General features: G+C 40.8%; 1 protein-coding gene and 1 pseudogene across 1 annotated transcript in view; both read left to right on the top strand.

The window, feature by feature from the left end:
* The window catches only part of LOC116886340 (oogenesin-3-like), a 34,268-nt gene extending 21,043 nt beyond the window's left edge, over window positions 1–13,225 (top strand). The window contains exon 4 of the mRNA XM_032887795.1: window positions 12,712–13,225. Within this exon, the coding sequence (XP_032743686.1) occupies window positions 12,712–13,225 (514 nt within the window). The remainder of the gene's footprint in view (window positions 1–12,711) is intronic.
* A 3,295-nt stretch (window positions 13,226–16,520) lies between these two features.
* Window positions 16,521–19,245, top strand: LOC116890272 (annotated as a pseudogene).
* Window positions 19,246–25,636: the final 6,391 nt, after the last annotated feature.

Raw genomic sequence — 25,636 nt, 5'->3', positions numbered from 1 at the left:
TTCTATCTCTTATATTCTGTTGGTGATGCTTGCATCTATGACTCTTGATCTCTTTCCTAGGTTTTCTATCTCTAAGATTTTCTCCCTTTGTGATTTCTTTATTGTTTCTCTTTCCATTTTTAGATCCTAGATGGTTTTGTTCAATTCCTTCACCTGTTTGGTTGTGTTTTCTTATAATTTTAAAGAGATTTTTGTGCTTTCTCTTTAAGGGCTTTTACCTGTTTACCTGTGTTGTCCTTTGTTTCTTTAAGAGAGCTATTTATGTTCTTTATGAGGTTCTCTATCATCATGAGATGTGATTTAAATCCAAAGTTTGCTGTTCTTGTGTGATGGGATATCCAGGTCTTGCTGTAGTGGGAGATCTGGGTTCTGATGATGCCAATAGCCTTGGTTGCTGTTGCTTATGTTCTCGTGCTTGCCTCTGGCCATCTGGTTATCTCTAGTGTTACCTGTCTTTTCTGTCTCTTGACAGCAGCCTTTCCCTTCTCTCATACTGGTTGTATCAGAACTTCTCAGAGTCCAGCTGTCTCTGCGATCCTATGATTCTGGGATTCTGGAGTCTTGAGGTCCTGGTTGTATCTTATTTCCTTGGAATTGAGTTTCCTCTGAGATTCTGTGATGCTGAACATTTCAGAGCACCTACAATCCTGAGCTTGTTTAGAGAACCTGGGAGTTGTGGTACTTGGTGTGGAGCCAGTGTGTAAGGTCTGCTCAGGGCACAGGTTCAGATCAGAAGGGAACCAGCGCCATTGCCTAGGTGGTGCTTCCTGCATCCCTGGAACTTGGGGGACCCAGTTACTCCAGGTGTTGGGGCAGATATTGTGGCCTCCTTACCTCCAATCCTAAGTGTGTTAGAGTCCCTGGAAGTTGGGCTTCCTCTGGGTGTTGTGGGACTGGATGCTCAGCCAGCACCCAAAGTCTGCTCAAGGCACTGGTTCAGATTAGAAGGGTGGCTATCCACTTTGAGATTACCTTTGCCCACATGTAAAGTGGAGGGATGGGGCTGTCTGCCTTAGACATGTGTTCGATGAGAATAAATTTAAAACAAAATACAGTTTGTGATAATGGTGCTAGTATAACAGGCCAGAGTTCCAGGATGACGATTGTCCTAATGCACCATGTGTCTGGGATCCTTATTTTATTCATAGTTGACTGCAAAGGAGAAAACAGAATGAAGCCAGAGCTACACAGGGGGAATCATCAAACTACTGAATTGAGGATATTTTAGTGTCCTGGGATATTCAGGACTGTAGGGACTTGCAAGCGTGTTGTAGTCATAATGATGTCATCTCTCAAAAGCAGGAAATTGAAGTCTGTATCAAAAGCTACCTTAAGGTAGGGAGTGATGGGTCACATCTTTGAATGTAGTACCTGGAATACAGAGGCAGGTGGATTTCTATAAGTTCTAGGCTACCCTTGGTTACAACATGTGCCTGGCCAGCCTTTTCTATGTAGTAAGCTATAGCCCATCACTTTCTACCAAAGAAGAAGTAGGCATTCATGGGCTACTTAGAGAACCATGACTCTAACAACTCTTCCAGAATGTTTTATTGTATTTTGAGGTTTGTGTTGCTGTAAAATTATAAAAAATAGGCTGTCTTTTACTCCACACTAAATCTGGCACCATAATGCCCCAAGATATCTGGTAGACATCTTCATTTCAGTCAGCAAAACATCTCACCTGCTTTGCTGTATCCCATATCACACTGCCGATGGTTTTTCTCTGAGCTTGGCAATGATCTCTCTACCCATCTAGTTCCAAGGCAGGCTGCCACCATGCAATCAATATACATCCCAATTCTGTGGCAGTCTAGTGTCTTCACACATCACATCCTCTCTTGAACTTAAATCTCCACATGAAAGAACACACAGCACAATAACCTCTGATCTAATTGGTAAGATATAATTGCCCACCTAGACACACAAAGCCCTGAACACATCCATTCCTTAAGAATATTCATAACAACCTGTAAATGTGCAGAGAGGAATCTTAACACCAGCCTTCATGTTCCCTCGGCTCCTTCCCTTTTCTGTTCCAGTCTCCTCCTCTCTTTAAAACCTTTCTCCTGCATATCTTTCTTTCTCATCCCATGACCGGTCTCGTTCTATCTTGTACCTGCCATCACCTGCATAGTGACGTCATCCTACAGTTTTGTTTCTAATTTAGCTTGACTGAAACTCATGGCCTCACACAGGCTCCAACAGCTGACAACTGCCAAAGTGTTCAAAATTCAGGACATCAGTGAGTATCTAGCCTAGAATATCCTCTTTAGCCATGAAGGAGTTACTTCAACAAGAAGGTCTGAAAAATGGAAACGGCTAACCCAGCAGAAAGGCCAAGCAGCTGTGATGGAATAAACAGAACACAGGATAGAATATTCTATACGAACTACTTGAGAAGTGCTCGTGTCCCAGTTGTTTCCCACCATACCTGTCATGCTTGGTTCCTTGAGAAAGGGCATCCCAGCTAGTTCACCATATTCCAGACTCAACACCAGCTTGATAGAGAGCTCAAATATTAGAAAGTGAGGTAGAGTTCTTAATTATGGGACCATAAAGTTCTCCATTGTCTCCACTGCAGATTTTTGTTGTTGTTGTAGACTCTCATGTGTTCCAGTCTGGACTTGAACATTCTATGGAGCAAAACCAATCTTGGTCTTCTATTTCTCCAACCTCCTCTTCTCAAGTGCAGGGATTAGATAGATATGCTGTTGAATGCCATTATAATGAGGCTTGGAATAAACTTTGTGATCACAATTCACCTGTCAATGGTAGCCTAGAGGAATTAGGGTGCTTCTTGCACTCTCACTCCCTTAAATAGAGACATTAGCCAGGAGATCTATACAGTTTTACTGCTAAATGTGAGGAATCCACACTTAGCCACACTCAAGAGTTCATAGCTTGAGGATGAAATGTTCTAGCCTCAGGTGAGTCAATCTATAGCAGACTTTGCTGTATAGATAACTTTTTAAAATTTTTTCTTGGATATTTTTTGTATTTACATTTCAAATGTCACCCCCTTTCTACCCTTTTCTATACCCCTTCCCCCATCTCCCTGCTTTTATGAGGATGCTCTCACTCCTAACCACTCACTCCCACCTCCAAACCCTGGCATTCCCCTACATGAGGGAAATGAGACCTCAAAAGACCAAGGGCTTTTTCTCCTATTAATGCTGGACAATGGCATCTTCTGCTATGTATGTGGCTGGAACCATGGGATCCTCCATGAGTACTCATTGGTTGATGTTTTATTCCCTGGGAGCTCTGGTGAGGTCTGGTTGGTTGATATTGTTCTTCCTATGATGTTGCAAACCCCTTCAACACCTTCAGTCTTTGCTCTAACTCCTCCATTTGGGTTCTCATGCTCTGTCCAGTGGCTAGCTGTAAGCATCCTCATCTGTATCAGTAGTGCTATGACAGAGCACCTCAGGAGACATCCATATAAGGCTCCTGTGAGCAAGCACTTCTTGTCATCAGCAATAGTGACTGGGTCCAGCAGCTTCTAAGTCCTTCTAAGGAGGACCGAAACATCCACATTTTCTCTTCCTTATTCTGAACCTTCATATACTCTGTGAATTGTTTCTTAGGTATTCTGAGCTTTGGGGCTAATATCTACTTATCAGTGCATGCATTCCATGCATGTTCATTTGTGACTGGGTTAACTCACTCAGGGTGTTATTTTATAGTTTCATCAATCTGCCTAAGAATTTCATGTAGCCATTGTTTTGAAGAGTTGAGTAATTTTTAAAAAAGAAGAGCATGTGGGTGGGACATCAGGACATATTACTATCAATTGCTGAGGCAAAACAACGGAATTCTAGATTCAGGGCCCCGTGCCCATGATAGCTAGATCTTGGTGGGTAAAGCAGAAGATGCAGCAGGAGGAGATACCTTCTATGGACAACTTCCTCTTCTCTGTGCTTACTCAGTGAGGCACACCACAATCAGAAAGTCAACTGGCAGTTATAGGAAGAAAGGAATCCCAGGTGAGTGTGTGGCATGATGAACCTGGTTAGTGTCCCCTCCTCTATGAGTAAATAGACAGTGCAGTGCAAAAGACACTAAAGGTTTGTCCATGAAATCAACTTCGATGGCTAAGGACCATTTGTTCTGTGTGACTTGACCTGCCATAGGTGACATAAAAGTACTTGGATGGTAGGGAGAAATTATCTGGTTAGTTATGCAGACCAATGCCCTTAACCTCATCAAAACAGAAGCAGAGGACAGCAAATTGATGTGACTTGTCATGCAACCTGATTGCAGAGAAGCCAGGACTACACAGTAAAATATTGTTTCAAAAGAAATATGGAGATAGAAGTGGTGCTAGGAGATGGCTTACAGCCAAAGAGCATGGGTACTCTTTCAAAGGACCCTATCTATATCTCTTATGCAACATCCTGGTTGGTTACAGTATTCTGTGACTCTAATACTAGGTAATGCAGTGCCCTTCACTGGGTTCCACTGGTCCTGTGGAGATAGGATAGAAAGGAGTATGTGAGTGCAAAACACCCAGACCCATGGCAGAAAAGGCAGTATGGCTTCATCTCCTTCTACCTTAGATATACAGGTGACATAGATGCCTGTGACTATGCCTGTGACATAGATGATATCTAGTGGAGGACAACCTCAAGGGGACTCTTACTTAAGTGGTTATATCCCATCTAACACTTCTGTCTATGGCATTTTTATTAAATAGTTTCTACAAAGGACTGTTTCATGAACAACAGGAAACAACCGTGACATTGAAGTAATGGAGTCACTAGTCTATATTATCATAAACATTCCAGTGAATATCAATGTGTATGAATTAAAATGCTTTTAGTGCTACTGGAGACCGCTACAAAAGAAGCACAGAGGTCAATTTAGCTAACTGTTACCAAAATAAAGACAGACATCACAAAGGAATAGTGAAAACTCAGGTGAATGCACAGTAAAGGCTGTAGAGAAGAAATGAGACATTGGCCATCCACTAGAGTCCTTTATGTATAAGATGATCTCAGAAGAATAAACATGTCCCATAAATACATGCTTTGTATGTTGGGTATTGTAGTATAGCACTCAGTGAGAGGAAGCAGGCAAATGAGCTCAAGGCCTATATGGCATAGAGGAGAGACGTTTTGAAAATAAATTAAAATGGAAAAGAAGCATGAACAATTTCTCCTTTGCTGTATTGAATCTTTCATTGTTTCTGTAGAGTCTACCATCTTGTTGGCCCTAGAGAAAATTGGGGTTATCCTAGATTGCAACCCCCATACTTCCCCAAAATTTCATTCATGGCAAAATTGGCATCAAATCCATTAGTTTCACAATTCTGTGGATACAAACCATTGAAAGGCCACACAAATAGTATGCTACTAATGAATAGGCAAGGGAAACATATAGGAAAAATGTCAAAATAGCTTTATTTATATTGATGCCAAATGGTCATGGACCTCAGCAAGACTCAGACAACACAGTGATTCTCCTGTTCTCTGAGGGAGAAACTGACTCAGAGTGCCCCAAAGCCCTTAGGATTACCATGAGATTAGAACAAAGTTGTACAAGTCTCTACTACGATATAACTAATGTGAACTTAGCACTCCAGAGAGAAAGGGTACAGATCCATGAGACACTGGTTCACACTGGAACGTCCTCACTAACAGTCTCACTCTCTCTCTCTCTCTCTCTCTCTCTCTCTCTCTCTCTCACACACACACACACACACACGTGGTGTATACGCACGGTGTGTGTGTGTGTGTGTGTGTGTGTGTATTTATAATTGTCACAGAAATGGACGTGTGTGTTGGGAGCTTTGGTTGATAATTGCAGAATAATATGAGAGTTTCCATTCTACAAAATTCCCTTTCCAGGATGTATTAATGAATGTTTTACTGCTGTAAACAGACGCCATGACCGAGGCAACTCTTATAATGGCAAAATTTAGTTTTGGCTGCCTTTCAAGTTCAGAGGTTAAGTTCATTATCATCAGATTGGGAGCATGGCAGCATCAGGGACGGCATGGTACAGGTAATGAATGTTCTACATCTTCCTCAGAAGGCCACTAGGAGATGACTACTTCCCATGTATTTAGGACATGTTTACATATTCCAATGTCTGGAATCCACACATGATCTTCCAGGATCCGCCAAAGGCCCTGCCTCACATCTCCAGCTCTGTCATCTGTAGCACTCTAGGCTCTTGTTGACTCCACTCCACTCTTGCAGTTCTTCTTAGTGATCATCCCACGATTCAGGCATCTCCAATACACTGGGGTCTTCCGCTATATCTAGGCTTAACCAATAGTTTCTCATAGGCTCTCTTCGAGGTGTCAAACTTTTACTTTAGACCTGGGACATCAACTGCAGCTGAGGCTATCTCATCACCAATGCCTTCTCTGGCCAGTCACAGTGCCAACCCTCTGCTGAGCTCCATTGACCACTTCGTGGCTTCAAAACTAGTATCGCTTGGGTGATCCTTACACATTATCAAGTTCAGTTGCAACATGAGATACAACGTTGGCTGTATTTGGAACAAGGCTTGTTTGTGATCTCAGAAAACACTTCCTAGAAAATCTCACCTCAGTGAAGCTTGCATCTTCTTAATCACTCCTAGTTTCATAGCTCCAGCTACCTAGCATCACTTGTCCCAGAAGTACTGCCTTTTCTGAATTCTAAAGTGAGAGCCTCATGGGTGAAGCTGCAGAGATCTACTGCTTGCTGGGACTGGAACCTGGCTAACCCCTTTATTCTATTACCATGCTTCTCCCTTACTGCCTAAGGTTGGTTGTTCTGGAATTTCCTCTATAGTTTGACCTTGGACAAAGAGATCTGTATGGCTTTCCCTCAAGAACGTTGGGATTAAAGGCAACTAACACCATGCCTGAATTTAAGCTTTGCTTCTCTTAGACCTTGCTCTATTCCAAGCTGGCCTTCGACTCAGAGGTCTGCTTATCTTTGTTTCCTGGAATTAAAGGTGTGTTGCATCGTGCTAGGGCCCAACATTTAGGGTAGTTTTTCAAGGCCACTGTTTCTCTAGATCTGGATCAAGAGCCTGTGATTTGCAGCCTCATGGATCATAATCATTTCTTGTATGTAGTTCATTCTAGAGTAAAAGTCCAAACTATCCTCTTTCAACCACAAAAACAAACAATAAGCTTAGCTGGGTTGGAGCTTGCCCTGCTAACACAACTCCCTTAATCTTCTTTATCTCCATGAACACAGGATCCAACTCCATTTTACTTCCTGGTGCCTCTTTATTATTACTTGAACCATACATTTTGTATTTTTTCTTTTAATGCTTGCTCTGCCCGATCAGAATGGTCTTTATGAGATTAACCAGAGAACATAGTTTCTGCTAGACTTTTGAGGCTTCCTTTCCCTGTCCAATTAATATGAATCTCTTTATTTTAGCCTTAGGCAAACTGTCAGCCAAAGGAAAAATAAGCAGCCACATTCTTCACCATAATACCGCAAAAGCAGTCTTTAGGACACATACCTATAATGTTCTCAACTGACACTTCGTGGGTCAGGTCTACACAGTTTAAATTATTCTCAGCAAACAAGTGTTCCATATTACTAGTAGCAAAGCCAATTTAGGCTCACTTAAAGTGTTCCACTGCTTTCCAAATCCAAAGTACCAAAATCCATATTCTTCTAAACAAAAGTATGGTAGTATGGTCATGCCAATCACAGCCATACTGCAATCCCTGCTACCAACTTCTGGCTCGGTAGTGCATCTGTAACACTCTCTGGGAGAAAACTGAGAGACATGGGTATCATACAATTTAAAACGATACCTGCAAAGTCCAGATGTTTGGACTGACAATCATTGTTTCACTGGGCAAAGGTCTCATAGTTTGAGTATGAGAAACAGCATGCAGTGATGAACAGTGACTCTTAGGGAACTGTCAGGAACCTAAGGAAAATCCATGAGTTATGATACATCATAGTGGTAATTTGGCCTAGAGCTAGAGGGGAGCAGAACCTAGTCTTGGGGTCAGAGTGACCATGGGATGGCACTGAGCTCCTAGTTTCTAGCCTATTAGCAACTGTTGATGTCCAACCAGTCTAGGCTGATGCAGATCACAACGAAGGTTGGACCCTATTATTACAGAGTAGTCAGCTTGTGTTAATCAGTGAGAATCAGATACCCAGAGCTTGCCATTATGCCAGGAGGGTACACAATGTATGATTGGGTATAATTAAAAGGTCTGTAACTTTGTTAAAAGATTTAGCTTGGGGTTGGGGATTTAGCTCAGGGGTAGGGGGCTTGCCTAGGAAGCGCAAGGCCCTGGGTTCGGTCCCCAGCTCCGGGAAAAAAAAAAAAAAAAAAAAAAAAAAAAAAGATTTAGCTTAAAACAGATACCTCAGGGTTGGAATCATTCTAAACAACAACATGTGACATGAGCCAACCCAGGGAAACAGGTCTCTAAAGATATCTCTAATTTGGGATAATATTTTATGTAATTCCTGTTCCAGAAACCAGACTTATAAAGCATAGGATTTAAAACAATGTCTCTTTAATGAGGTATTAAAAGCTGCACTGTCCTGCATTCATATTTAAGAACTGGCGGCCAAACTTTTTAACATGAAAGCAATACACTTGGTATTGATTTTAGTGAGAATGGATTGTTTATACTGTTGAAAATTGGGATTTCTTTCCAACATTATATTTATGCTCTGATAGTGGAAAAGAAACTTAAAAATTGTAGTTAAACTGCCATGTGCCATTAGCCTGAGTTTACAATTCGATGACATACCCAAGATTTTAAATCATCCATACTTGTAATTAAGAAAAAATCAGGCAAGTGGCGATTTACAAAAGGTTAATGAAATTAGGAACACATGGGAATATTACAACCTGGCTTACCTACTCCAGCTGCCACTCCAAAAATATGTATAAAATTATTACATACATAAAACATTGTCTTTATACTATGCCTTTGCATCTTCAGGATTGTAAAAGGTTTGCATTTAGTGTGTCTTCTTGTAATTTTTAAAGAACACATGAAGCAATATCATTGGAAAGTTTTGTCTCAAGGAATGGTCAATAGCCCTACATTATGTCAAAAATTTGTTTCTGCTTCAATACGAGAAGTTAGGATTTCGAATCCTTTAGTGTATATTATTCATTATATGAATGTTTTATTAGCTGATACCTCTGAAGGAGTTTTACTACAAGCCTTTGCACTTATACAACAAGCTTTACAATCTTTGGGATTAGTTGTTGCTTCACAAAAGATTCAAAGGCAATATCCTTTTCAATATTTGGGACCTCAGTTATATCTTAAACAAGTTGTGGAACAGAAAATTTGAGTAAAAAGAAGATAGTTTACTTACTTTAAATGATTTTCAAAAGCTGTTGGGAGGTGTTAATTTTCTAAGAGCTCACCTTAAATTCCCCACAGGAGGACACAAGCCTTTGTTTGGTATTCTCTAGGGGGAGGCAAATCCTAATTCCCTTGGACAATTAACTGATGAGGGACAAATAGCTTTGCAGAAAACAGAGAAAGCTATTAGCCAACAACAGATACATTATATAAATTATGTCCAGTTGTTGGCTGGTTCACAGTAGTTCTTTGACAAAAGGGACCATTAATGTGGATTCATCTTTCTTCATCTCCAAGTTAAGATTGAACACCCTATTGTGAAGCTATTGGTGTGTTAATACAGGGCTATAGGATAGAATCATGAAAATCCTTTAGGGAAGAACCTAATAAAATATTTATTTCTTATTCCAGACAGCAGTTAATTGGTTATTGAAGGATACTGATATTTGGCCTATTTCATGTCCAAATGTTTTAGGCAAATTTGATAATCATTATCCAAAAACCAAGTTGTTAGAATTTGCCTCTATGCATGCTTTTGTATTTCCTGTAAATTTATATTGTATTTACAGACAGCTTATCTCATGGGAAGGCAACATATGCATTCAGATCATATGTTTATTCCCTTGAGTTTCCCCCTGCTTCAGCACAAATAATTGAATTACGCGCTGTAGCCACTGCTTTGGAAAGGTTTAAAAATCAAGCTTTTAATTTATATACTGATAGAAAATATAGCTCATGGTTTAAAATTGCTTGAAATTGTTCCTTTTTTACATACTGCTAATTCTCAAATTTTACAATATTTATAGAAATACAACTCAATTCAAGAGAATATACCATTTCATACCTTATAGGACACTTAAGAGTTCATTCTGGATTGCCCAGACACCTTAATGAGGGCAAAGCCACAAAAGATTCACATATCAGGAAGATTTTATATATAGGCCTTACACAAAAACAATTAGTCAAACAATCTCATTCTTTACATCATCCAAACAACAATGGCTTGAGACAACAATTTGGTATTTCTAGAGAATGCACACATCGCATTGTAAAGATTTGTCCTTAATGTCCTCAGTTTCTTCCTGTACCACATAGTGGTGTTAATCCTCGAGGTCTCTTACCTAATCAATTATGGCAAATGGATGTTACTCCTATATCTGATTTTGGAAAATTAAAATACGTACATGTGACTATTGATACCTTCTCAGGCTTTGTAGTTACAACTAACGGGAGAGGCAACTAAAAATAAAGTTAGTCATCACCTTCGTTGGTTTTTCTATTCTGGGTGTTCCAAATCAGATTAAGACAAATAATGTAATTGGCTATTGCAGTCATGCATTTAAGATGTTTTGTTAACAATTTAATATTACCCATATTACTGGGATTCCTTATTATCCTCAAGGACAAAGTATTGTGGAACACTTCCATGGAAATTTAAAGCAATATCTTCATAAAATAAAAAAGGCAATTATATCCTTGTATACCACAAAATTATTTAAATCATGCTCTTATTTAAAAATTTTAAAATTTGGATGCCAAGGGACTCTTTGAGTGTCTATGGCACCCTACAACTAGGCATACTTACACCTAGGTGAAATGGAAGGATCCACTTACTGGCATATGGCATGATCCCACTCAGGTATTAATATGGGGAAAAGGGCATGTTTGTGTTTTTTCTGCAAGATGCTGAAGGAGTGGGCTAGCTGCCAGAGTGGTTGGTGGGACATGCTGATGCTGAGACAAAGAGTGATGCTGATTATGGGCTCGCAGAGTATCCTGACAATGATGATAGGGAAGCTGTATTGGGCCTATGTCCTTGATTCTGCCCCCTTTACATCCAACGGTATGGGAAGGCTTAGAAGTAGTGCCAACAGTAAACAACACTAAGTTGATGGACATGCCTGATGGAGGAGATTTCGCTATTAGTAGAGAAATTAATTACCAAGGATTGGAAACTGCTATCCCCATATATTTTTCAAAGCAGAATGCTAGTGGATATCTGAGAGTATCTTCTGCTACATTGTGAGAAGAAGATCTTGACTCTCACAAAGATGGTTCAAATGGCATTTGAGTAACTTTACCCACTGGCCTAGAGGCTGAGGGATACAAGGCACTAAAACATTTTCCACGTTGTGGAATGACAGAATGCACAAATATCACAGTTCCCTGGAAACGATGTGTGGAGAATAAGTCTGTGCTCAGGATTTTGGACTGGTCGGAATATAGAGGAGTTGCTAGTATGATGCTATTATTATGCTATTGTCTCTATGTCTTAGCCTATCCTCCCCTCATCAGCATTGTGTGCCAGACTCCAGTGGAGTCACACAGGTTATCAACAAGGATACTATGGAAGTTAGGTGCTGTCTTATATGATGTGTGTGCTCAGCCTGAAAGATCAAGTACAGCTTGTATGAAAATGCCTACTGCATGCATGTGTTTGCATGCCATATGTCCTATTGGTAGGAAATATTAGCATTATTCTGTATTCTGAAAATAATAATTTTGATATGTCTTGTGTTGACTGTAATTTGACTAATTGTGTTTTTTTTATCTTGAACTATAAAATTTTTAATTTTTCTTTTTATTTTTTCTTCCATTTTTATTAAATTGGGTATTTTTTTTTTTTTTTTTATTATCTTAAGTATTTCTTATTTACATTTCGAATGTTATTCCCTTTCCCAGTTTACTGGCCAACATCCCCCTATCCCCTCCCCCTCCGCTTCTTTATGGGTGTTTCCCTCCCCATCCTCCCCCCATTGACAGCCGCCCTCCCCCAACAATCACGTTTGCTGGGAGTTCAGTCTTAGACCCTGGACTTTGACTTCATAGGTAGCAATGAATATCCTAGTAAGATTGCCAGTGGAAGGGAAGCTCTTGGTCCTGTTAAGACTGAACCCCCAGTGAACGTGGTGTTTTGTTGGAGGGCGGCAATGGGGGGGAGGATGGGGAGGGGAACACCTATATATAAGGGGAGGGGAAGGGGTTAGGGGGATGTTGGCCCAGAAACTGGGAAAGGGAATAACATTTGAAATGTAAATAAGAAATACTTAATAAAAAAAAGTGATAAAAAATGTAAAAAAAAAAAAAGGAAAAAAAATAACAAGAGGAAGTTACTGAATGTTGTTTAAAGTAGGCAGTCCTTTTTACATGCAGCATACCATCCTGATATATTCATTGATGCGGTTTCTTGCCATGGCCAGATTCATACCTATGGTGATATCCACAGGCCTCAGACTAGAATGCTCTGAGTTGTCTGAGTAGATAACAGAAAGCCATGTCCTGGGGGTTGACTCAATAAATAGTCAAAGTGTGTTTGGGAGAAGTTTCATCTGCTCGGCATCCAATCCTATCAACCCACTTCAGCACCATTTGCCAGAAAGCAATCTTTGTTTTTCTCTCCCTAGGTGCCTGAAGAATCCCTTGGAGATACTTTACATGGCCAACTGTCCCCTCTCACAGTCAGACTTGGATTATCTGCCCTATTGCCTGAATATTTTTGAGCTCAGATGTCTGACCCTTATTAATGTTAATTTATGTTATTCACTCCTTGAGCCTCTTGGGTTTCTACTTGAGAGAGTTAGACATACACTAGAATGTCTAGAATTGAAATCATGTCACATGGGGGAATCTCAGTTCAATGCCTTGTTGCCTGCCCTCAGCCAATGTTCTTGCCTCACAGAAGTCAATTTCTATGATAATGAACTCTCCCTGCTTTTCCTGAAACAACTTTTGTACCACAGAGCCAAGCTGAGTCAGCTGACTGATGAGATGTACCCTGCCCCTTTGGCGTGCTATGATAATGGGGATGTAATACTAACACACAGATTAGAAAAATTTTGTCCTGAGCTCCTGGATATACTCAAGGCCAAAAGACAGCCCAAGGAAGTCATCTTTGCTACAATGCAATGTTCTAAGTGAGGTGGGTCCTATGTTTATGACTGGGAGACAAAATGTTGCCTTTTTGAAAAAGATCCACTTTAAGGGTGATTGTGGAACAGAGAAATGGAATCTTAGTATTGGAGATTGATAAAATCTTAAGGGAATGTCCTTTGCAGAAAGGAGCATGGATGTGTAATCACCTAAAGGTCTGAGATACACTAAAAATGCAAAATCTTCTCGGCAGGTGAATGGATGTTGTATCTGCCGAACGTATCAAGCACTCTTTCCTCCTGTAGGATTATTGTAGTTGGAGTGTGTAACAATATAGGCACACTTTCATGAGGAGATTGTCCTCCTCTGTTGACTCAATAGAATAAATGTGTTGAATATCTGGGTTGCTGATTAGTCTCCATCAGAGGACAGAGCGTAATCATTCCCTGCATTTCTGTACCTCTGTCTGTTTTCTTCATTCCCCATCACCATAATTAGGTCAATCTCAGATTTGCGGAGTTCCTTGCATCCTAGTAACAGGTCACATAAATGGGATCCAAAGCACAGGATTTCACAAAATGCTCAATGTTTTGGAAACAAATTTGAATGTATTACATCCAGATAACAACTGAGTTAGGTATCAATGGGATGATGGTGCAGGTTTCTTAAGTAGTCAAGAAAATGAGGACCAAGTGAACACATTTCAGGAACTATGTCCTTGTATTTAACTTTTGCTAGAAGACATTATTTGCAACATATGAACATAGTCAGAGACCTGATATCAAAATGAGAAGAACATGATGTGACCTTAAGGTATTTATTTATTCATATTGCATAACAGTTTATATATTTGCTAAGAAGAGCTTCTCTTAGGCAGGGAAATATGTCCTAACACCATCCCGATTCCTTGTGACAGGTCCTCACGGGGGTCTGCCAACTGTCATTTGTAGTGAAGATTCTGTAAGATATTGAGGGGACTCACGTTAGGCTCAGGAAAGAGGATGGTTTCTATGAATCTTATCACAGTCTCCTTAACTTCAGTTTATCTCTTTAACATCCAGTCTGGCCACTGTGTCTGGACCTAATGTCATGGAACTCTGTCTCACTGGCTTGTTATGTGTCTTATTTTCCTATCGAGTAACCTGAGTGTTGAGAATAAATATGTGCACCTCCATGCCAGGCTCTTTTGTTTTTTTGTTTTTGTTTTCGTTTTTCTTTTTTAAATTATGCCAGGATGTTCTTCATGAGATTTTATGAATAGCCCAAGACAATGTAAAATGATGAATTTTCTGCAGGTGTAGAACTAGAGTTTTAAAAAGGTTACTCATTGTCAGAGTCCGGATGTGCAGGGCCGGACGTGCCTGAGGGAGAGCCAGAGATAGGACTTGCCAAACCAGCTATCAGCCCCAAGGACATTGATCATCTGTAGCCACCCCCTCCCCTTCCTTCACCCCCCTGAGTGAGATGAGCCACCCTACCTGCCTGCCGAGCTGCTAGAGAGCACGTACTCCTTGCTGATGTAATTTCGCGCCGAAAGTAACTGTGCACCTTTTGAATTGACCAATCATGTGTAACCGCGCGAATGCCCCTAACCTCCCCTATATAAGCCCCCGAGTTTGGAAGCTCGGGGTCGATTCCTCTGTCTCCTGTGTGAGATACGTGTCGACCCGGGATCCCGCTAAGACCTGGGATCTCGTTAATAAAGCTACCTCGTGCTTTTACATCAAGAATGGCTACCCGTGGTTCTTGGGGGCACCCCATCCCACGATTGGAGCGAGAGACACGTCCCCCGTTTTGGGGTACGCTCTTTCACAGGGACGCCCATAGAGAGTGAAAGTAGTTTCCGGCTGGTATCAGGAATGAATTACTATGTATGTATCCTCAGAGTCAGCCCAAGGTCTCATCACAAAGGAGATCTATGTCCCTCAGAGGGACAAAGGCAAGGGGTAAGAAACAATGACAGAAGATACAAGACAACGGAGAAAGCAACAAGGATAAAGGGTAGAGGACTGTTTTTCCTTGGGGGCAAGTGAAGTGCAAAGGACTACCTCTGCACGGAAAATTATACCTACCTTATCGGACAAAGGCATGAAAAGTGAATCCCATATGAGAATGAGGTATTTAATTTTAATTGGGGTGAATAATTACATAAGACAAAAGTGGCTTTTAGATTGCTGGACTTGAGAGCTTGGCCTTGGTAGTGACCCTCAAGAAGAGGAAGTGTCCAAGTAAAGGAATGGACCTCAGGGGATACCTTTTGAAATGTTAGCTAATGGTTTTCAGCAAAGCACAAGTATGGGAAACAAGGACCAGGGTTTCCAGGGCCTTGTTTGCTTTTGTCAGGATGGCTATAGTCCAGTCATTGAGGCAAAGGATTGGTGAGAGTTGGAGTTTCAAATTAATCTACGAATCAAAATTATGTATCAAAAAGATAAAACAAAAACAAAAATTAATGTCTTCCCAAACAAAGTATATACTTAGCACCTTATTCAATTTACTAATATATGGGTACACTGTAGCTGTCTTCAGACACCAGAAGAGGGTGTCAGATCCCATTACAGATGGTTGTGAGCCACCATGTGGTTGCTGGGAATTGAACTCAGGACCTCTGGAAGAGCAGTCAGTGTTCTTAACCACTGAGCCATCTCTCCAGCCCCCAATGTTTTAATTCTTAACACTTGTGTCTCAAACATAAGGGCAACTATATTTGTAAAAGAAACATTACTGAAGATTACATCACACCACTGACATTTATACTCTGATAGTCAGAGTGAGAGGTCAAATCTTTAGGATAAAACTTCATTTTAGAGAACTTGACCTAAGTTTGAACTCAGGTTATCTCACAGGTTGGTACATAGCATTAGTTTCCAAGATGCTCCCCAACAAAACTGGAACCTAGCTTCAGTCTCTAGGGTCTCTAGTCCCTACAACATCTGCATCTCCAGGTTTCACCTCCCAAAAGACCAGTGTCTCTAGGTTATTACCCCAACAGATATTTACCCCTATTTACAAGCCAACTCTTTTTCTAATGATGACCAATGTAGACAGAAGCAGAAATTAAGTGTATGATATGACCCCCAGCACCAGTCCATTATGTTATAGGCCATAGTAGCTTTCCAATTAGATGCTTATACATACTTATTCCCTGCTTGCTGCTTTCTATAAAGTCTTTCCCCATAGATATTCGGGCTCCACAATCACCAAAACCTTCTTGAATGACTGCTGTGCTCTTGGACTGCCCCAACTAGCTGATATGAAATAAAGATCCTGCTGTGAGTTGTATCAGATCTGCTCCTGTCAGATTCTTAGAGTTCAAAAACTTACCTCACTCTCACCACCAAACATGACATTCAGCCAAAAACTAAACAAATATTTTAGGATCGTTGATCTCACAGTGGAACCTGGTATGGTGTTATTTACATTAAAATTATTTTCTAGGTGGGTTGTGGCTCAGCACTTAACACACACCTTCAATACCTTGGCTAGAATATGAACACACCCTTAGTATGTACCTTTCTGCTTGTTCGTTTTATATTTATTCTTTTTTAACAGACAAGACTTTATCTTCTTCCCAGTCCACTAGCTGGCTGTTCTACATCCTCCACCTCACCCCCCCTTACTTCCCCCCATACTGCCACTTCCAAGAAGTTGTCAACACCCCTCCACCTCTCCAGACCTCCTCACTGCCTGGGGCCACAAGTCTCTGGAGGGTTAGTGCATCTTCTCTGAATGAATCCAGACCTGTTAGTCCTCTGCTCATTTTGTGTTGAGGACCTCAAATAAGTTGGTGTATGTTGCCTGGTTGGTGCCCGAGAGATCCCGGGGGTCTAGGTTAGTTGAGGCTGACAGCTGGTTTTCCTATAGGGTTGCCTTTCTACTCGGCTTCTTCTAGCTTTTCCCTAATTCAACCACAGGAGTCACCAGCTTTTTTCCATTAGTTGGGTGTAAATGGTTGTATCTGACTCTTTCAGCTGCTTTTTGGGCCTTTTAGAGGGCAGTCATGATAGGCCTGTTCGTAAGCATACCATAATATCTTTAATAGTGTCAGGGTTTGGTCCTCCCCCTGAGCTGGGTCTTAATTTGGGCCTGTCACTGAACTTCCTTTTCCTTGGGTTCTTCTTCATTTTTGTCCCTGTAGTTCTTTCAGATTGGAACAATTCTGGATCAGAGTTTTTGACTGTGGGAAAGCAACCCCACCCCTTCACTTAACACCCTCTCTTCCTACTAGAGATGGATTCTACAAGTTCCCTCTCTCCACTGTAGGGCATTTCATCTAAGGTCCCTCTTTGCGTCCTGAGAGTCTCTCACCTTCAGGATCTCTGATACATCCTAGAGGGTCCCCCCACCTCCTACCTCCCAAGGTTGCCTGTTTCCATTCTTTCTGCTGGTCATGAGGACTTCAATCCTGTTCTTCCCCCAATACCTGATCATCTTCCCCTGTTCCCCTCACTGTCCTCCTTCCCACCCAGGTCCCAATTCCCCCTTGTGTATTTGCTTTCTTCTCTCTCCCAAGTGGGTTTGAGGCATCCTCACCTGGGCCCTTCTGCCCAGTGTTCTTGAGTTCTGTGGATAGCCCCAGGCCTGGGCCATATGAGAAACCTTCAGAAACGCCTTCTCAATGAAATCCAAATGTCTTTGAAGTGACTGACGAACCAAGGAATCAAAGACTGTTGTGTTACAGAGATCATTCCCCAGTTCTCCAAACTCCACAATCTTTAAATCTCTATTTGAATAATTTCTGCTTCCTGAAAGAACACCTGGACCAACTGCTCAGTTTAGGAAGGTTGGAGAGCTTGATCCAGAGGCCAGAGGAAAGCCTTTTGTGTTACGTAAAACAACATTATACACTTGTGGCTTCTTGGCCATTTTTGAATTCACACTTAATATGATTTCAGAATAAGTGATCAGAGTGTTTCTTCTACTCTAACACTTTGTGTTGTTACCTCAGTAAATTCAGACTATCATGTTTGTGTCCATGATTTAGAAAAGGTCTCAGCTTAGATTCTGAGTAGGACAAACAGATTTTTAGAGGGTATGAGAACTTATATCACATATTGCCCCATGCCTGCTCTGTCCTTACAACTTTATGTACAGTTTCCAATCTGCCTCTGATTCATCATGGGTCAGAGGCTATCTGAGCACAGATAGGGGCTGAGTAAAGATTGAGAGTGATCACATGGGTGCTCTGTGAATAGGACAGAGACTATGACATGGAAGTAGAGCTCAGTGAGCTCACAGTTGTAGTCACAGTCAGGAATGATTCAAGGTCTTCCCCGGTCAATCCTGCTGGGTTTTTCTTTCGAATATCACTTTGTTCACTGATGAGGTTTTGTGCTCACAAGTGCAGAGGGAACTGTGGAGCTCCAGGCAGGAAGAATCACAATGATGGCGTATTTCCTCTGCTTATAGTGACAACACTTGATTTGGTACTCTCTATCAGGAAGCATTCTACTCTTGAATTTCATTATAAGCTCAGAAGAACCTTGGCCTAGCTAGGCCTAGCTTGAAATCATAGCCCTCTCTTTATCACTATTGAACATTACTGAGATGATCACCTTTTTCTCTCTCTCTAAGTGCTTAGAGTATCCCTTAGAGGCCCTTCCAATCACTCACTGCAAACTATCAGAGTCAGACAGTTGTCTGTCCCAATATCCAAGAGTCCAACAGCTCAAACACTTGGATTTGACTGGTGTCACTTTTCTAAATTTAAGTCATGGACTTTTAGGAATACTGCTAAAAAGAAGCTAGAATTGAAGGGTTGTATAATAATGTACTTCCAAATTGATATCCTCCTGCCTGCCCTGAGCCAATGCTCCCAGGTCAATGAGATCAATTTTCTGAAGAACTTCTTGTCTATGGACAGCCTGAAGGAGCTGATTGATCACACTGCAAGCCTGAGAGAGCTGGCTATGGAAATATACCCTGCTCCCTATGAGGTCTATAATCAAATCAGTAATGTCCTCCCACACAGATTTGTCCAACATTGTTCTGAGCTTCTGAACATGTTCATGGTTATAAGGAAGCCAAAGGAGATCTGCTTTTTGAGTAACAATTGTGTAGTTTGTTGAGGATTCTGTGTCTACAACTAGGAAGGCCACCCCATGTATCCCTTGGTAATGAGAGAGGTTACTATTGGACTCTGAACAATTGTTTGGTCCCTATTTGAAGGAGAATGAGGGCTTATTTTCTGCCAAAGGGCTTATTTTCAACAGTACAGACCCACAGTGCCACAGCAAAGAGATTTAAAATTGGTATTGTTAAGTTTTTCTAACCAGTGTTCTTGTGTTCCCTTCTTTTGTTCCACCCTCTTTCAAGATTTTTCAGGTAATTAACATGCCCCAGTGTTTCTAGAGCATATACACTTCAGCTTCTTGAGATTCTGTTCAAAATACTGTGAAAATATTCTTGGAAAGATGCCTGCTGGGGGCCAGCCCCAGAGGAGTCTCCCTTCTTGTAGGTTCTCCTTTAGGCAGTGGAGGGGATGGAGCGAAAGCAGACCATAAGACTTTTGTATTATGATATATTAGGGGTGCTCTGTAATAATTAATAGTTTACTTATCTAATCTAAATTACTTTGCTACTGTAGCTGACCTGATTTCTTTGTTCCTCTGAGGCCAGAAATTGCAGTTTAAGATATTTTGCACCTCATCCTAAAACACCAGGAGATTAAGTAAAGGATTAGTTCCTAGAGCCATTTCCCTTTTGTCCATATGCTTTTTGTTTTTAAGGCTAAGGGGAAGTTTGGAGCAATAAACTTCTATTGAACTAGAAAAAGAGAATAATGCTCAAGCATGGAATGAAACAGGTTTACATAATCAAATATGCATAAACACATAAATTCATATAAGGTTTCATGCATGTGCATTTATACATTTCCATTCAAACCATTTGGACCCATTTGCATACATTCTCATAAACACACACACACACACACACACACACACACACACACACACACACACACACAGAGTTACATATGCATTTGGAGAAAAGACCAAGCACTAGAGCAGAAAGAACTCACTCATTTTTGATGGAAAAAATGCACTCCAATCTTTATTCAACAGGGAAAGAAGATTTTACCTTTTTAATGATAAATGAATTAAACCCATTTGTTCCTTTAATGAGACTAAGCCTACCTTGTATTATGGAAATCCCTGTTCTGTCGGTCAGGAGAAACCTGCCTGTTCCTTCTGCTCTTTTTGCAGTTTCTGCTTTTTTTGTTCTTTCCCTCTGATGCTTCATAATACTCTCTTACCTTTTTATGTTACCTAGAATTTCTAAGTTATTCCAATATGCATTCTCCTTCTAATTTTGCTCACCCCTCCTGTGCTGATGGCAGGATAATCCTCTTATTTTCAATGACTTTTCTTGAGTTCAGTTATGTCTAAAAAGTTCTTGTGTGTCCTGACTAAAAAATATCCTCAATTCTGTTCTAAAAAGTTCTGTTCAGATCTTACTAGTAAGTGTTCTGTCTAAAAAGTTCTCTTCAGCTCAGTTGTGACTTTTTTATTTTTCCTCAGCACTTAAACATCTTTCAGAATACATGATCAAATGTTGAGAAGTTCATCACAAATTCACACAAATTCAAATCATAAATCTTGTAAGAAGTTTACAACAGTGAATGTCTCCATGCATATCCATGAGGAATAATTTTCTCACTAACCGTTCACCACCTGTCATGGCTCCCCAGGCTCATGGAGAGTTACAGACCATAACTAAATTATTAGTGAAGTTTTGTATAGATAAAATTTAGTCAATATTTTATCGTCTGTCCTAGTACCTGTAAGAAATCATTAGTTCTCTTTTCATACATAGGTCTGGTTCCAGGCCACTGGCTCCTGCTACACCACATCGGATCGTCATCTGGTCTCCTCCCAGTTATTCTGATGTTGACCTGTGTCTGAAGACCCTGCGGTTTTGGATCAACAGGACCTTTTATGTGCTCCTGACCTCCCTTCCTCCACCTGGAAACATACTCTGAACAACCATTTGCATCTTCAAACCAAAATTAAATGTGTGCTTTTGGTTATTTTTATATCACCCAAAAGAAACTCTAAAGAGTTTACACCTGGAAAACAAGAAGGCTTCTTCTGAACTTTCTTATTGTATCACCACACCTTGGCAAAAGAAAATAAGATCTTTTTTCCCAAGACAGAGTTTCTTTGTGTGGTTCTAACTGTCAGGACCTAGCTCTCTAGACAAGGCTGAACTCGATCACACAAGGACCTGCCTGCTCTCCCCCCAGTGCTGAGATTAAAGGCATGTTCTACCACAGTCCCACATCTGACTTGAGAGAGGTGGTTTTAACTGGCCAGGAACTCCCTATTTGGGATTAAAAAAGACAAGGATGGCCTTTACAATCAGAGTTATGCTCAGCTGCCTGCCTCCTCTGGGATGGGGGTGGGATTAAAAATGCTCACATGATTCACCATCATTTTCAATGCCCAGCACGCCCCTTCTGATCATAATTAGTTTAGTCATATCAGACCATTTAAACTTCATGGACATTGATACCAACATTTTATTCCACTTATTTGGTCTGACTTGATAGGCTGACAACTGCAGTCAGCTGATCCCACGACCCTTCTCCCCAAGAACATTCTGTGTTCTGGTGGCTAACTTTTATTTAAATGAGGATGACCACTAACACAGCAATCTAGCTGCCTCTGCCTCCTGGGGGTTTGGATGATGAGTGTGAGTCATCATGTTTTTAGTTTTTTGTTTGTTTACTTGTTTTCTCTTGTTTGTAATCTTTATAAAATTATTAAATTATTTTATTTACTTTCCGAAAGTTGCCTCCCTTCCCCATATCCCCACCCCAAGTTCTTCACCACATCATCTCCTCACCTCTGAGAGGCTGCTCAACCACCAAGCCCCCTGCCTACCCACCCCCATTACACCCCCACCAGCATTCCTCTTCCCTGATGCATCAAGTTCCCCCAGAATTAAGTGCATCCACTTCCACAGAGGCCAAACAAGGCAGTTCCCTGGAACACATGTGCCTGAGGCCACAAACCAGCTCTTTGGATTTCGTCTTAGTCTCTGGGAGCTCTAAGGGGTCCCAGTTAGTTGACATGGTTGTTCTTCCTATGGAGTTGCCATCCCCTTCAGCCCCTTCAGTCCTTCCTCTAACTCTTCCATACTGGTCCCTGACCTCAATCAAATGGTTGACTGTAAGGATCTGCACTTCTCAGAGGATTCTCTGAGGAAAGCTATGCTAGGTTCCGGTCTGCAAGCACAACATGGCATCAGTAGTATCAGGGTTTAGTGCCTGAGCTTGGGATGGATTCCAAATTCAGTCTGTAACTGTGTGGCCTTTCTTTCTGTCTCTGCTCCATTTTTTGTCCCTGCATTTCCTTTAGATCAGAATAGTTCTGAGTTAAAAATTTTGAGTTGAGTGAGTGGCCTCATCCCTCAAATGGTAGCCATGCCTATCTACTGGAAGTAGTCCTTGCAGTTCCATCTCTGTATTTCAGCTAATGTAATCCTTATGAGTCCTAGTAGCCTACCCCAATGCTCCACATTCCACCTCATGCTCCTTTGGGGTGGCCCTCCTTTCTCTTTCCACACCTGATTCTCCCCCCCCCACTTCCACCTCCTCCCTCCCCTCTCCCAACCAATCATCCCTCTGCCTCCCATTATTATTTTGTCTGGCCTCTAAATGGGTTTTGAGTATTCAGACTTGTGCCTTCCTTCTATTTACATTTCCTGTGGTTTGTGAGTTTTATTGGATAATATCCCCTTATCAGGAAGTACATATGATGCATGACATTTTTGGGTCTGGGTTACCTCATTCAGGATAAAATTTTATAGTTGAATCTATTTGCCTACAAATGTCATGATGTTGTCATTTTAATAGCTAATTAGTACTCCATTGTATAAATGAACCACATTTTCTGTACCTATTTTCAATTGAGGTTCTTCTGGGTTGTTTTCAGAAAGTAGTCTCAACAAATGAAAATTGATCCATATTTATCTAGGCTCTAAGATCAACAATTGACAAATGGGAACTCATGAAACTGAAAATCTTTTGTAAGTAAAAGGAGGCTGTCAATAAGACCAAACTGCAAGCTACATATAGGGAAAAGATGTTCTCTAGCCCACATCCAATTCAGAGCCAATATTTAAAATATACAAAGAACCCAAGAATTTAGACTCCAAAAAAACCCCCAACTAACCCAATTTAAAAATGGGGTACAGAGCTAAACAGAATTCTCAAAGAGCAATCTCCAATGACCTGGAAGCACTTCAAAAATGTTCAAAATCCTTAATCATCAGGAAAATGCAAATCAAAATGACCCTGAGATTCTACCTTATATCAATATGAATGGTAAAATCAAAAAACTTGGGCCACAGCAGATGTTGGGAAGGATGTGGAGAAAGAGGAAAACTCCTCCTTTGCTGGTGGAATTGCAAGATTGAACAACCACTTTGGAAATCAAACTGGTGGTTCCTGAGAGAATTGAAGAAAATTTTACCTGATGACCCAGCTATACCACTTCCGGGCATATACCCAAAAAGTTGTTCCACCATATCACAAGGACATATGCTCTATTATGTTCATAACAGCCTTATTTGTAATATCAGAGGCTAGGTGTGACCTGCATATTTCACTATATGGTGATTCATAACTAGTGATTGCCTTGTGTTTGGTTGGTTTGTGAGACAAGGCCTCACACTCTAGACCATAAACATTTGAATTCCTCACAGATCCCCTGATTTGATTTCTCAAACCTGGGATTCTTGATCAGAGATTCTCAAGTGTCTTGAATAAAGCTTTGCTTAGTGTATATTGAATTTTGTTTCTTTGCTCTTTGAAATTATGATTTAGTTTTATTGTACAGGCTAACCTTAAGTGGGTAGGAACTTATTGACCTCGTCTTCCAGAATGGGAATATTAATACACTGAGTGTATTTTTAAAATCTTAGTGTTTGGTGACATTACCTGTCATTATGAAGTATATTGACTTTGAAATAGTAACAGCAGATGAACTTGACCCATCATCCTGCCTTTACCTCTTAATTATTATGAACCAAGACCTTTCTGGCATTGGTTTCCCACTTGTATGCTTTGTATGTTTTGTTTGTATGTTTCCCACTTGGATGCTTTGTGGAGTATGTGTAGAAATATTGCAAAGTATTCCAGAGATTCAAAGTAAAGAATTGATGAAGGAAGTTTTGGTGAATGATCATCATATTTCTGTCCAGGTACTCAGGCTAGGAGGAGCTATATGTACATCAAAGATGGCTGACGTGAAACAAAGGAACAAAGTAGTAGTAGTAGTAGTAGTAGTAGTAGTAGTAGTAGTAGTAGTAGTAGTAGAAGAAGTAGTAGTAGTAGTAGAAGAAGAAGAAGAAGAAGAAGAAGAAGAAGAAGAAGAGGAAGAAGAATCATTATTTTAAAAATTAGTTTATTTATTCACTTTACATCCCAATATCAACTTCCCTCTCCTACCAGACCCCCTCATGCAGTGTCTCTCCATCCTTGCCCCAAGCATCCCTGTTTGCATTCTTTTTCTTTTTTTTTTTTTTGCCAGTGTCATATAGTGACAGCTGTCATTGAACTCCTCATCTTCTATTCATTACTTCATAAATTATAACTGGGAACCTGCCAGACCTTTTATATTTTCAAGCTGAAGTGAGGCACAAGTAAAGAAGGAGTAGGGGAAGGACTGTGGGACAGGGAACAGGGAGGGAGCAGTGTTTGGGATATAAATGAACAAACAAACAAAAACAACAACTAAAAGAAACCAACCAAATATATATATATTAAAGATTTATTTATTTAATTTATGTATGTGAGTGTACTGTAGCTATCTTCAGACAGAACCAGAAGAGGGCATCAGATTCCATTACAGATGGTTGCGAGCCACCATGTGGTTGTTGGGCGTTGAACTCAGGACCCCTGAAAGAGCAGTCAGTATTCTTGACCACTGAGCCATCGCTCCAGTTCACAAAGAGATTAAACTACCAAGCAGATCCTCACCTGAGTTTCAGGATGAGCCTAGGAGGATAGCCAGAAAGATCTGGAGTTCAAGGACAACTTTGATATCCTGTCTCAAAAGTTTTCAAGTGAAACTCCAAGGGCTGGCTCAAGCCTTTAATCCCAGCACTCTGGATGAAAGCCCTTGCCATACGGTTGCAGTTCATTGTCTTTTCTTTATGGAGATCAACTTAATGTGACCACACCCTTTGTACATCCTAGGCAGTTACTTCATGCAAGCCACGTACGTCTGTTAATATTTTCCCCCACTGGAACACAGGATTTCATATAAATTGCTCAGGCTGAGATCATGTTGAGTCCCATAAAGAACATAACTTTGTCCCTTCCTTCTCAACCTCCGAGTAATGGTCCCCCAAAAGATTCTCAGACCTTAGCACAACTGATTCCATGGTGGAATTACAATTCAGGCCATAAAATCAACCTGTATACAAGCATACAGATAGAAGTTCTGGTTC

Source organism: Rattus rattus, chromosome 1 (assembly GCF_011064425.1).
Source record: "Rattus rattus isolate New Zealand chromosome 1, Rrattus_CSIRO_v1, whole genome shotgun sequence".
In the NCBI taxonomy this organism is placed as follows: Eukaryota; Metazoa; Chordata; class Mammalia; order Rodentia; family Muridae; genus Rattus; species Rattus rattus.
This window is presented reverse-complemented; position numbering and strand designations above follow the sequence as displayed.